Source organism: Neodiprion fabricii, chromosome 2 (genome assembly GCF_021155785.1).
Source record: "Neodiprion fabricii isolate iyNeoFabr1 chromosome 2, iyNeoFabr1.1, whole genome shotgun sequence".
NCBI lineage: Eukaryota > Metazoa > Arthropoda > Insecta > Hymenoptera > Diprionidae > Neodiprion > Neodiprion fabricii.
Window position 1 is genome coordinate 6,957,350 of NC_060240.1, and position 14,228 is coordinate 6,971,577.

General features: G+C 40.5%; 2 protein-coding genes across 6 annotated transcripts in view; both read right to left on the reverse strand.

Annotated features, from left to right (window-relative positions):
- The window catches only part of LOC124176180 (early nodulin-like protein 2), a 74,170-nt gene extending 66,396 nt beyond the window's left edge, over positions 1-7,774 (reverse strand). Inside the window, exons 1-2 of one of the 2 annotated variants that reach the window (XM_046557106.1) lie at positions 6,753-7,774; positions 5,508-6,102 (exon numbers count right to left, since the gene is read on the reverse strand). In XM_046557106.1, coding sequence (XP_046413062.1) covers positions 6,071-6,102; positions 6,753-7,026 — 306 coding nt within the window. In that variant the 5' untranslated portion in view covers positions 7,027-7,774 and the 3' untranslated portion in view covers positions 5,508-6,070. Of the gene's footprint in view, positions 1-5,507; positions 6,103-6,752 lie in introns of those variants that run through there. The other variant, XM_046557107.1, reaches the window with a different exon arrangement.
- Positions 7,775-8,493: 719 nt separating this feature from the next.
- LOC124176177 (probable medium-chain specific acyl-CoA dehydrogenase, mitochondrial) lies at positions 8,494-13,999 on the reverse strand. 4 transcript variants are annotated; one of them, XM_046557098.1, is made up of 10 exons: positions 13,832-13,999; positions 13,615-13,693; positions 13,262-13,429; positions 11,560-11,660; positions 10,533-10,613; positions 10,008-10,138; positions 9,618-9,726; positions 9,403-9,543; positions 9,050-9,322; positions 8,494-8,860 (listed from the first exon to the last, which is right to left on the reverse strand). In XM_046557098.1, exons 1-10 carry the CDS (start codon positions 13,853-13,855, stop codon positions 8,708-8,710), a joined length of 1,260 nt encoding a protein of 419 aa, XP_046413054.1. In that variant the 5' UTR covers positions 13,856-13,999; the 3' UTR covers positions 8,494-8,707. The 4 variants fall into 4 exon arrangements, with proteins under 4 accessions (XP_046413054.1, XP_046413053.1, XP_046413052.1 ...); XM_046557097.1 differs by lacking the exon at positions 11,560-11,660 and adding an exon at positions 12,098-12,198; XM_046557096.1 differs by lacking the exon at positions 11,560-11,660 and adding an exon at positions 11,096-11,196 and having other exon boundaries at positions 13,832-13,998.
- Between the last annotated feature and the right edge of the window lie 229 nt (positions 14,000-14,228).

The window sequence follows — 14,228 nt, forward strand, 5'->3', positions numbered from 1 at the left end:
ATATCTACACAATAAACACGTATCTAAGATAAAATTTTGTTTCAAGTTCATTTCAACTGTAGTCGTATGAAATGAATTCTCTGACAAGTGCGGAATTCCACGTTGAAAAGTAAATGATAAACTTGGTTTCTAAAACCTGAGAGTGAATTTAAACAAACAAAAAAAAAAAAAAAAAATTCAGCGATAAGAACGAAGCGTCAGATTTCACCGTTTCTGACAATGACACGAACAGTTTGTTTTTTTCTTTTTTTTTAACCAAAAAGAAATTGCCCACAGCAAAAGCAATAAGAAAAATACGAAATAATTCCATCGGACAGCGTGCGTCGGATAAAATAAAGAAAAAAAAAAATTAAACTATACGATCGTCATATAATTTTGTTAGATGTGAAAAATGACAGAATTGTTATCTCAACAATATTTCACTGCACAGATTTTGACTGCTAGCGTAATCGTCATTCAAGAATCTGGTCACTCCCCTCCCTTTAGAACTACAACGAGGGTAAAATTGAGACTTTAAATTTACCGGGCCGCAGCTAACTCGGTATTGTACACGCGTTACGTAGCAATAAATACAACACTGCATACACAAAAGGTTGTAAAATCGTCGATCCTACTCCCCCCCGGTGAGAAAGTTGGCCCAACAACGTCGAGGGTTGCTGCCTCTTAAGCGATACCCATAACCGAGGGGAGAACTGTCAAAACCGTTGTTGCAGGGCCGAGGTAGGTGTGCCTAATTGCGAGAACCGAACCCTGGGTCTGTCCATTGGAAATGAATCGTCAGGGTGAATGGAGCAAGTGCCGATTTAACGCGAAGAGGACTCGAACCACCTGCGGAGACTCGCCCGGGCAAACAACCCCGTGAAAATGACGAGATTTTAACGGGGGTAGGGATTTTCGGCACGTGCCAAAAAAAGGACCGGGACCCAATGGAGTAAAAGCAAGACCGGCGTCTTTGGTCCTTTGTCAAATTGGGCTCATCGTCGTCCCGGATCCCCGCGTGCAGGTATGAATTTCGTGTGGATTTTGACCTGGTTTAATGGCGTCTGTCCATCCGTTCCATTCGTTCGTTCGCTCACTGGCGAACTCTTACTTCACCCGCGGGCTCGCGCCATGCACTTGGTCACGGAAAAAGGGAAAGTGTGACAACAATGCGACCTCTCCGACTGCAGTTGCAACATCCTTGTGCCGACAAAGGTTACCGAATTTTACCATTCAAATTTGACCGATCGCGTGCTACTATAGGTACCCAAAAAACGTCCGCGATTCCATTTTTCAAATATTCAAGTAAATGGTAAATCAAAAGGTCGATCAAGTTCGATCGGGTCAGTAAGAAAACCTCTTTTCAATATGGAAAAGCGAACGGACTGAAGGATTTTCAAAGCGGAAAGAGCTCGATTATTTATATCTGCAGGAACTTGTTCGACAACATCGCGGAGTGCAAGATAAAATTCGTTTTCAACTTTTTTCGAGTAAGTAATTTGGTCGCTATTTAACACCATCTTTACACTCAACCGCCCCGAAGTGATTGGAAAAATTTACAGGACTACCTTGGACGAGAAATGAATTAAGAACAAGATCGTTATTGTTCGGTGCTCTGTGAAAAAAAAAAATAAATAAATAAAAAAATAATCGAAGCATTTTCGTCTTCACGGTTCTGCTGGGTTCAAATGTACTAATAAATCCATTTGTTTGAATTGCATATAGTAGGACTTGATTCCACTGTTATCATAGCTTCTGTGTACAAAACCTCATTTTTAATCACGCATATGACGATACGTCTGTTTGTTCAGGTCGCAATTTCAAGAGTTTCGCAAATTTCACGTAATTCCAAGACGTTATTAAAGAGGTCTGCAATTGCAATCGCCGTTCGAAGTGCGTCCTCCTCATACGTTCCGTTCATACTGCGAAGGCTGTTGTAAAAAGATTGATTCGGTGCATTCCCATAATCGGAATGGTCCTTGATTGAAATCGGTTGTCGAATCATGAACGTTATCGTTACCACGATTTATACTTTGGAACAACCGGTTAGCTTCTCTCTAACTAGCGACCTCGGTTAATTAATAGTTGTAATAGGTACGCGTCTATGCGAGTAGACGAGATGAGTCTGCCGATCTAAAATAACCAAATGACGCTGATCGGGTGTGCCTAATTTTAATGAACCTGCAAGTGCGTCCAAGGATGCGAACAATAAACATACACCAATGCAAATAATAATCTGTAAGAGAATGCTCGGCAATGTTTGCCGGTAAAATTTCGTGAATTTCATTATTCGATCGTACGAACGAACGCATCGTTGTAAAACACAACTTGGACATTGCGCAAGATCAGAATAGTGAATACTTTTGATGACGTATGTATGTACAGGTATTGCGATTCGATGGAATCTCTAAGTACAAGAGAAAAAGCACACGCTGATCGCACGCGATAATGCCAACGTAAATATTGACCCAGTCAGTTTCAAAATAACGCGGGAACAAGAGAAGAGAAGATACCCTTCTTGGGTGAAAGTACGAACCGTAATGAAGGTGAAGAAAGGATCACGGTGGGTTCTGGTACCTCATACCTGTCGCCATGCCGTGACCGTTTACTGTTTGCAAATATCGTCAGTTTTTCGCCTGCGTCTGCGCGTGTCTGTGTCCGTATACCTTTGTAACACCATTGAAACAAGCGCTGCGACGAAAGCGAGATTTTAATCTTGATTTATGACGGCGTTCGCACGTCGCAAGTTGCCTCTCACAGAGATCAGGGCCCCGAGTTAGGGCGTCGCTAAATTACTTTCGGAAATGTAACAAGTGCAAGGCAGGTGCAGGTACACGAGACATACCTAGGCCTGAGGTATGAGAATAGAATCGGATACGCGCATTGACTCGTCGTCAACAAACACGCCGGGAAGTCTGTGCCGAAGATTAACTGCGCCCTTTTCCCTTCATCGCCTAAACGCTGCGGCAGGCACGTGCCGAAAAGGGCAGCAAACCGTGAAAAAATTGCTTCTCCTATTTTTCGCCCCATTGAAAAAGCCCGCGGTACGGGAAAGAAAGTCACCGCGACGTCTGTTGCTGGAATTCGATGTTCGATAGATTTTCGAAGAGCGGCGAATTCGGATCAGATTTCACGACTAAAATTACTAATATAAATTAGCCGACGTTAGAAACCTTTGCGGTCATTTTTTCAACCTGTACGAATGTGATCGGGTATAGTTTTTAACGATTTTTCGTGCGTTAATTGGCTGCCAAAAATACGAATACGAGCAAGTCACTGTTTACAAGAATATTTTCAAAATAATGTAAAAGTGAGGATGAGTTGAGGACAAATTCGCATGTTTACGAATAAACTTTGAGCCTCTCTTTTTCCTCCATCAATTGATATGCATTACCATATACGTATGTACAGAGTCGTGTTTCTCTGTAAGACTGATCCCGACGAAACCCACGCGCGAAACCTGTTACAACTTAAGCCAATGCGCCGATCGTCGCGTCGTTGATTGTGAATGTAAGATAAATTGAAGAAATGATTTTATTCGCCACATCTGCAGTGCCGATGTCTGAGGAGTGAGGAGACGCGAGTAACAACAGACACACCGATTTCAATTCGCACAGTTCCTACACGATGATTCCACATGCCGTCGATGTGCGACGATAAATAAGTTCGAGTTAAAAGTGACTGATATTTTCCTTATTATTTTACATTACAGCAGTTCACCCATCCTGCCGATAAGTTCATACATTCCTTCCACTTTTCGCGATGACTAGAGACGATCGAATTATCGGTTTCATCGATGACGTGATACCGATTATAGCTACTGCATTTCATTCGGATAATATAAACGAGGCTGAAGTTAGTAACGTTGAAACACAAAATTACTACATCGCACCTTATTATCAAAATAACTGACAAAGTTGAATTTAGACAATATGAGTTTGTGATCGTGTATTAACGGTTTGCTAAATATCAGGTAATTTTAAAATTGCAAAATGACAACTTTTTCCAAGGATGCATCGTTGCAATAACGTTACAAACTTCAGCATGGTGAACATAAAATCGGTTACATGTCTACACGTTTGACAAGTAGACACATATATTTGTTACCATATTATTTCTACAAGAAGGATGGTTCATTTTACAGCCAATAACGAGGAGAAGAGAACAAAATGGTCAAACGGAGCGCCGTACTGCGTACATTTGCACGTTTATTTCATACAATACCTACACAGACGTAGATACGCGACGTGAGCAATTAGCCTCTTTGCAAAGTTCTAGCATTTTTTTTTTTAGATTTTTCAGCGGTAATTTATATACGTAGCCTGAATTTATCGCGGTTCGCATCGCGCCTCTAATAATGTATCTGGGATTTTCTAACAATGCAGGGTTTCCTTTTGAAAGGTATTAAGTGAGTGCCTTGGTGGATTTCGCCATTGACGTATATATCTCCAAATATCGAAGTCCGTGTACCTCTAATGCGAAAAAGGACTTGACAGTCTGATTCTACAAGAAATTCTTAACAAAAACATTACAATACATTTTTATTTGACTCGGAAATAAAGAAATGGCACGAATTCTACGAATTTACTGTTACGATTTCGTAGATAACGTGCCATTTCTTTATTTCTGCGTCAAATGAAAATGCATTGGGGCGTTTTTGTTCAGAATTTGGTATAGAATAGGGGTTGTCAAGTTCTTTTTCGCATTTGATTTACGTGGACTTCGATATTTGAAGATATATACGTAAACGTCGATATTGACCAGTGGCATCCCCTTAAGCAAACGTCACTATCATATGACAAATACGTCCATTGTAACATGTCCGCGGCAATGAGCTAAGTGAGAAAGTAAAATCAATTATATACACGTTAATTAATTGCGTACGAGGCTAAAGCTAGCAGCCAAAATTAACAGGCCAAACGTTCTAACGTTCATACGAATCATGTAGCGGAAGTTCGAAAATGAAAATTTTGTCAAATACCTCGATACCCCGATAATACTTTTATTGAATCATGAAGCTAAAACTGAACCGCATTTTCGTATTTTCAAAAAGTTTAACGCGTTTCGCTGCCAGCTCTTCAGCTTCGTTAATTAATTTGCGTAAAAATAACGCAGCGTCTCGGGACCGATTGTTCCGTTGATTCGCTTCATACTCGAAATTACCTGCAGCGCTAGCGCTGAGAGAGCGTTGGAGAAATAGAATAACCTGAGACAATACACACCAGGCTTGCTGCAATTGTGCAACGATTACACGTATTACACGTATAACGACACGACGATTGCGCGAGAGAGAATGAGTTATTTTCATCGCAATATTGAGCATATAAACATACATGTACCAGCGTGTTGGGGGATTGGGAGAATTATTATTAGCTGTGGTAGACGTACGGCGTACACACACCAAGGTATGGGCAAGATCGCGCTGCACGCGTCATTCACGGACATCGCGTGCACGCGTGTGAGCTGCAAACTCACGCGCACTGGCCCAAATTCTGCGTGCGAATAAAGAAACGTGTGTCTCCGGGGCAGGAGTGTAATGTCTAAGTTTGCGCAGGCAGGCACGCGTGTGTCGATCGTACGCGCTTATGCATACAGGTAGGTACACACGTGCGTATCGTTGTACTTACTTACTTATGCCTACGCATGTCGCGTATCAGTCGTAAGTGTGCGAATGAATCGCAGAGACAGACCATGTGGAACGTCGTATTACATCGCGGCTGGATCTGACGACGATACGGCACGGCGTTGCCGGTTTTCAGGCGCGATGCGTCGTCCCTGCCCTCCTGTCCTCCTGGCCTCCTGGCCTCCTCCTATTTCTCTTTCTCTTTCTCTTCTCGGCGCGCAGCGATCGAGTGACGACGACACACGTAGTGGGTCGAGCCACAGGCTGGAAACTTTAGTGAATGATCTTTCTCTTTCTCTCTTTCTCTCTTTCTCTCCGTCTCTCTGTCTGTCTGCCCCGGTGTAACCAGGTGTTTCCCTTTCGCAGGCACATCGCTACTCGCCGTGCTTTTATATCCTTTCTTTTCAGAGAGACCGATCTCTTCCTTTCGTCGGTTGCGTAACCCCGTCGTCGTTCTCGTCGTCGTCGTCATCGTCGTCGAGACGACGACCGATGTGTCACTGCAGCGTGACAGCAACAGCAAAACAGCAGAAGTAGAAGTAATTAACACGGTAGCAACAGTTCCGCAGCGTCGGTCTTATCAGCAACAATGTCAACACCAGCAACATTCATGGTTGAGGAGGAACGAGAGAATGGGAATAAATACCTATATGGGGTAAACGTGGAACAGAAACGGCGGGAAGGAAATGTAGGAGGGGGGGGATCGACGGACCCCCGACCATGGTTTACACCATCTACCGTGTTATGCCAACGTAGCGAGCGCGTAGGTACGAACACAATACAACTGTACCGGCACAGGTAGGTGGTTGTAATAACACATTTCGTACAAGTGTGAGAGCGGCAGGTACGTAGAGTGCGCCGGGAGGGGGGGGGGGGGGGGGGGGGCGAGGGACGAGAGGCGGGGAGGCGTGTAATAGCCGACAGAAACGTCGGGGGTTATGGGTTAGAGAATTTTTGACCATAGACAAAAGAACATCGAAACAAAGAAACAAACGAACTCGTATAAGGTTTGACAAAGAGGATTACCACCGCCACCTGTAGTTGTAGTAGTAGCAGTCGGTTATCCCCGAGTTAATACAGTATGTACAGTACGGCTGGCTTATCGGTTCGTTTTTGTTTTTTTGTCACTCGTGTTTTAATAGGCTCATACCTGTGGCTTCGACGGTGGCGGCTGGCACGGCAGCGCTGCCCTGCGAGGCTAGTGTAGGTGGGTGATGCGTTGCAGTTTCAGTTTGTACCTGTTGGGGCTGCGGTGGTCCCGTTTCAAGGACCGGGGCAGGGGCTGATACCGAGGTTGAGACAGGGACAGGGGCAGAGGTTGCAGGGGCCAGGGTGACCGAGGAGGCCTCGGACAGAGCGGCCGCCGGTGGGCTACCCGGACCCCCTCCGTCGGTCGTTGCTGCTGCCATTCGGCCCTCGTGCATTCTAGTTATGTATGTATGTACTCTCTGTGTCTGTCTCTTGCGCCCGTCTCTTCTGCCGCGCACAACACCTACACCACGCCGTTAATGCCCGACGCCCTTTTCGAGAAGCTGCGCGAACACCGTACGCTATCGGGACATCTATTATCACGCCGACATGACGACCCCAACCCTTCGAATTATTAATCCCTACGCGGGTAAAAAAAATCGAACGTTAGATAAATGTAGGTCTGTAGGCCACTTCACTTACACTTTGCATTCAGAGACGGAGACTCGCTAGTCAAGCGAGCGTTCGCGACTGGTCGTAGCCTCGTTAAGAGGGACTGACAGCCGACGGTCCTATGTAACCGAATTACCTACCTCTTCGTTTTTTTTTTCCTCTCTTTTTGTTTCTCTCTTTGATTTAATACGGTTACTTTAACCCCATGCGTTTACACCTACCCCTCGTACCGACCTAGTGTATCGAAACGATCAGATACATCGGTTTATTATAACCCGACCAATGATTTCGTTGATCATTTATTCCACCGCGGATAGGTGGTTTTTTTTTCCTCTCGGGAACAATGATGAAAGGCATTAAGTAGGTCAGATGTCACAATATTATTGCTCGTTTATTGACGATGCTTCAATGCCCGTTTTTCACATTTATTATATCGTTAATTCGAACGGTGGATAAACGTTGATAAATCAACAACAGAACCGAAGATAATACGATCTAATACGCATTTCATTAATAAGCGGCGCACTTGACTAGCACGTTAGAATTCATCGCCGAGGCGCCACCTACAACTTTTATGACCGCGAAAATCAACCTGACTAACGTGCGACGCGACGTCGCGCGGATATTCTAAACAGATTACTTTCGTTTTCGCTCGTCTCACTTTCTAATCTCGCCGGGCTGATTACACATTCGCACACGTACATTACAAACATACGCGCGTCGTTCGAATGATTTCGTTTTTCACCTTGTTTTGCTCTGTTTCTTTCTCGTCTTGTCGCGTATATGTTTACAACGTAACCGTTGCTGGCGTTCCAGGGTATTCAATGAATTCTATGAACATCTTCAACTGCGTTCACATTAATAGTTTCATATGAAGCAAAAAATAAAATGTCCGGAACAAATTTCGAGGTATTTTTCGAACACAACTCTCCACTGTAATCCCATGTGAACATTAGAGATATGACTCATTATTCACCCCGCGAAACCTTGGAGAAATGGACTATAAAATACAAAATGCAAAATCCAGGATCACGAAGAATTTTACGGGAATAAGCAAATTATTTTACAAATACGTATAGATGATGCTAAAGTTGTCAAATCTAATGTCTCCTAAATATTGTATATTATACAGTCTACGACACTGATGAATGAAAAGTGATAAAGATAAGGAAAGAATATATTTACAATTTGAAATGGATTAGGAAACAGGTAGAGAATAATTTACGCTTGAGAAGTAAACTTCAGTCAAGTAAAGAGAATAAAAAATATATATTTTTTGTGAGCCTTATCTCACTAAACGGCCATATTTAAGACACACGCTATTTCATTAGCATTATGAATTCTGTAAGAAATTTTGTATGTACAATTGTATTGGTGGAAACAATGATGCATTGAGAATTATCTCAGCATTATTGGTGCAATGAGATATTATTATGATTTGTACATGTGATTGATATGATTTGATCATTTACCACCTTGTTGAGCCTCTGACAATAAAGCACGTGATATAATCATTCTTTGAATTTGAGCTGTACCTTCGTATATTTGATAAATCTTAGCGTCTCTCATTAGTTTCTCTACAGGGTATTCAGTGTTGAAACCACAGCCGCCAAATATCTGTAAAGAATCACACGTTGATACTTGGTGATTATACCTATTGGTGATTAAACACTAAGTAGTTTCAAATCAAACGTAAAAAACTGAATTCTACGTTCAACTTGCCATTTTGTATTTATGGATATGAATAAAAACTTTTTACGCAATGCTTATCGAATATACAATTGCAATTCTGGACTTGTGACAAACCTGTACTGCATCTGTGGCGCACTTATTAGCCACGTCTGCGGCATAACATTTAGCAATACTGGCTAGAAAGGTGTTCCTTTGGCCGTTATCGACAGCCCAAGCAGCTTTCATCCAAGCTAGCCGAGCTGTTTCGATTCCAATCGCCATATCAGCCAACAGGAAAGCTACTGCCTGATGTTCGGCAATGGGTTTGCCGAAAGTTTTTCGTTCCAGAGCATACTTGGTAGCTTCGTCCAGTGCTCTTTGCGCCAGTCCAACTGCACCAGACGCAACCTTGCAACGATGAAATAGTTTTCAAAGAATATGAAATTCCACGGCAGAATTCTATTGAAGGAAAAAAAATAAACAGTTACCGGAGGACGAGTTTTGTCAAAAGCTCCCATTGCAATCTTGAAACCTTGACCCTCACCGAGCAAGACATTCTCCTGTGGGACACGTACATCTTCAAATGTGATCATGCGGGTATCAGATGCTCTTTGCCCCATATTCATTTCCTGAAAGTTTTATCCCTGAAAGTTACTTTTCTAACCGTGGGGTAACAAGTAAGTCATCCGATCATTAAACTTACTTTACGTCCAGGAGTTAGACCCGGGGTATCCCGCTCAACGATGAAACCAGTAAATGCCTTACTAGTCGGTGCTTTAGGGTCTGGATTAGTGCGAGCCAGAACAAAGTACCTATGAAAATGGAAAAATTGAATAGGATTAGAGTTCTTTTAATTTTGTATTATTAGTAATAAACTTCACATTAAATCAAAAATGCCGTTATAAACAAAGTCATGGATTTTCAGGAATATCAACTCTCTTACCACCATTCCTTTTGTCACAATTCATTCTATTAATCTATTCATTCAATTATTTTAGGCTGAACTGAATTTCAAAGTGCTTAAAATTGTACTTGCTAGATTGTAAATACACGTAGATAAATTTAAGGAGTAAATTTCTACCCTCAATATTACCAATTGGCAACACCGCCATTTGTTATCCACATTTTAGTGCCATTGATAACCCATTCATTTCCTTTTTTCTCTGCTCGAGTTTTAATGGCGCTTACGTCAGATCCAGCCCCAGGTTCGGTTACACAGTAGGCCTGCCATGAACGAATCATTATCAATTTATTCACTTACTATCATAGCCTGAAGAGTTCAAGTTATATCTTGGAACTCATGGAATATGGCAATTGCCGACCCTTACAAAAAGTAAGTTCTTCAATCACACAGATTTCCGGCAAATTTCTCGCGATATCTACACGCGTTCAAAAGTTATTCACAAGTCTCAGTACCTTTGATCCACTCTGTATGAAATGTGTAGCACGAACCTTGGTATTCAAATTGTGATGTGATTGAAAAAACAACCGAATTAAGAGATGAAAAAATTTTTCATTAATGAGTTTCTTATGTTGAGTATTAAAACACTAGTAAATTAGTATATACTATGCATAGAAGAATGACACACTCTGGTTCTTGAATAGAAGGGTAACTTACCGCTAGAAGTGGTTCGTCAATGAGTCTTCCCAAGTATTTCTTTTGTTGTTCTTTAGTTCCAGCAATAATCACAGGCATTTGCTATGAAATCAATTTTAACACATATTTAGGAAATACGGAATGTACTTTAAAACAGCAACAACAAGCGCAATAATTTTAATGTGACTAAGCAAAGGTTGTGCTTCAGTAAACTGATATACAGATGAACCTCATTACCAGATTTAAGGACATAATAGATGGTGCATAGACATTCTCAATTAAGCTGCAGCAATTTCTTACACAAAACAGAAGAGACAGAGAGCATTTATTTTCTTTCCCTACTTCGGATCCTCATATGCAAAAACTATTAAAATTAGAAGATGAAAATACTATAGAGTGAAATTTTGGCAATAAAGTTTAAAAAATATAAATTTGCTCATTCAAGACTGCACTGTAATTTACTGTGGAAACCAGTATGAGAGTATTGTTGATCGTGGTGAAAGGATGTTAATGTTTAGAATTAATTCATAAGTTAGTCAACAGACAAAAAAATTAGTTTTCGATCGCGAGCAGAATGAACTTACGCCGAGACCTGATCCCTCCATTGCAGTCTTTATCCCTGTACAGCCATAGGCAAGCTCTTCCGCCACCATGCAACCGTCAAAAATACCACATTCTAATCCTCCTGGAATGTACCAAAAGCCATTTAATGTATCACACGTCATGGCTATTTTGGCATATCGCACGATTTTCGTTTCAATCTCGAAACTTCTCGTTATCGGGTAATGCTTTTTCCCTAATATATCTATTGGACCCACATGTCAATAAGTAATTCATAAAATATTTGATATCGCTTCGATGCTCCCATACAAGCCTCCAAATGTAAAATAGAACAATATGTAATTACTAAGTAAGATAACCCACCAAGAAATCAACACTGATATTAATGATACGATGAATGACGTCCAACTCCCTTCGGCATGAATCCATATATCAGCTCAAGAACAATGAATTGCAATGGAATGTTACATTCACAAATGTCACTTACTCCTAATTTTGTGGATCCAATGCCACTAGCAATACCAGAGCATCCGTATGCAAGTTCCTCTCCAATCATACAAGAATCAAACGTATTCATTCCAATACCACCTGAATGTCAAATTAGTACTGTATACAATGTTACAACATTGTTCCATCTATTGCTATGCAATGAGCAACAAGTACTATGCTCATAATTTCCTATCGATAGTATTCTGTTTGTTTTGTTAACATAAGAATTCATAACATTGAAACATAAGATTCATTCAGTAATAGTGCGTAATAATAAAATGACTGAGGACATAAAAGTATAGTCGCCATGATAATGTGATGGACTGAACGTCACGGAAAGCCTGCAGAACTGTCGTAAGTATTAATTAACACTTTGTAGAAAGTAACTATGTCAACTTATATAATTTGGTAACAATCGGAAATCCACAAAAAGCTGAAAGAAGATGAACTAACGAGCCTGGATGAAACGAGCTGACTGCTCCATAAGCTTGGATCAAATTTTTAAGAATTCTTTTTCATCTCCGGCAGGAACTTACTCCTAAGTCTGTGGATCCAAGACCACCAGCTATACCGGAACATCCGTATGTGAATTCCTCACCAACCAGACACGTCTCAAAAATACCTATTCCCATTCCTCCTGAAGATTCAATTGTAATTGAAAGTGACCGTATTAATTTGGCTTTGAGAGAGAGCAAATTGGTTGTATAATTGTACGATTCCATGTTGATTCCCCATTCCCAATTAAAAATTGAGTATGAAGTAGATACTTCTTTTGATCTTCTGTTTTATTTGACTGTGGTAAACTATCAGCAATTATTATTATGTAATGTACAATTTCGTATAGTTGTAAAAACGATTCATTGCGGTATTTTGGCATATGTTAGGATACAGCACAGGAATTGATGTTGAGAAATGCCGTTTAATTGTAGTCTGGATGAATATTTTGCAAAAAAAAAAAAGGAATGCAGATATTTAAACGAACACAAGTTTTAGAATTCGAAAAGAAATTTAACTTTCGTTATACCACATACAAAAAAACTTGTATCTGATCTTGAACAAGTGTGTGAATTCTCACATTTTAAATAAAATTTTCAACCATCCATGGTAAACCAACATCAAAATATACTTAATCTTCTGATACATTATCAAACATATGGTTCAAATATCTTGACCTTGTTATTGTTCAAATATTATTGTTTTAGCATGACAAATCATTGATTAACAGATATCTTGCAGAGCGATCAGTGTACCACTATTCTGATTAGATAAATATTACTGCAAAACAGATTGGGGCACGTTTGATTATCAGAGATATAAAATAATCGCACATCACTATGGGTTAAAGTTCAAAACAAACTTACCATCCTAATTATTTCAATTTGGAATTAGCAGTTGTTCAAAAGGTTCAAGATTCAATATATTAAATGGTTGAAACGCTGAACGTTTATCTGAATGGAAATAATAATGGGATTATACTATGCCAGATATATTGGAAAAACTTTGAACTGTGTACAAACAGTATTTGTCAGAATCGATACGAATCGATAGATTTGTTATCAAATTTGTAGAGAAATTGGTTGAAAAAACTTGTGTGCTATATGTTGCTTCAATTGTCGTTCATTTGGATGCCCCCAGCTTCAAATACACGAAATATCATATCATCGGAAGAAAATTCTTAGCCAAGGATATTTTGAACATACCGCAATGCTGTGGAATGTGTCCGTTCATGAGTCCCAGACCCCAGGCTTTCTTGACAATTTCCCATGGGAATTTTCCAGTTCTATCGTGCTCCGCAGCTACAGGAATTATTTCTTCTCTTGTGAACTTCCTGGCAAGTTCCTGCATTTCTCGCTGCGTCTCAGAAAGCTCTGAACAAAAAATATAACAACATTGCTTCGGCACTAATTCTGTACTCAGAGTTTAAGTAATCAGAAAAGTTTTATTTTCTTCGTAGAAAGTAATGCATATGCAGCTTGACATTTTTGCCATTGGATTACTCATGATACTAAACTGTTAAAATATAATGTAATTAATGTCAAAATTTAATACTAACGGAAATTGTAGCCATTTGGTACTGCAGCTTGAGAAGAAAAAGACCTGACTGCTGCTTGTCTCACTGACCTACTAATCACCTGCAATTAGACGAACAAATGAAGGAAAATAGTTTGGAATATCTGATGACGATGCAATTATCCCTACTAATATTTTAAACCGTGCGTACAGTCTTGAATATTAGTGAAAGCACACAACGTTCGACGGGGAAATTATACCTGGCTCAAAGACATCCTGAACATAAACGAGTCGATCGACGTTGGAGAAACGATTGAGGTGAGAGTCCAGCTACAACAGTTCAAAAGTTTTGAAACTCGAATGGACTTTAACCCAGAGATAAATACAATCAGCGGACAACGGTGATGGCCTACAATGACCAGTTTTCCATCTGGAGCTAAATACGTATGTAAACTGGTATAACCCAGTATAACCAGAATTGGATTGGAACAATCTCTTGTATCGAGGCTGTCATTGGTTAATTCATTTGAACTTGGCCGGATTTAGCACTAGATGGCAACGCAGTTGATAACCAAGTATCACATTTGGCAAGAGCATCCAATATACCGCTAAGCGGTGAAAAGCGCGCCTTTTAAAAGTAGAATGCTTGTACTTAAT

What these genes read in the sequence shown, in the direction of transcription:
- LOC124176177 (XM_046557098.1), bottom strand. Translation starts at nt 13,855, where the DNA reads ATGTTCAGGATGTCTTTGAGCCAG. An exon ending in TTGGATCCACAAAATTAGGA is followed by an intron (nt 10,614 to 11,559) that starts GTAAGTGACATT and finishes TTGATTTCATAG; the next exon opens with CAAATGCCTGTGATTATTGC. An exon ending in AATGGCGGTGTTGCCAATTG is followed by an intron (nt 9,727 to 10,007) that starts GTAATATTGAGG and finishes CCATTTTCATAG; the next exon opens with GTACTTTGTTCTGGCTCGCA.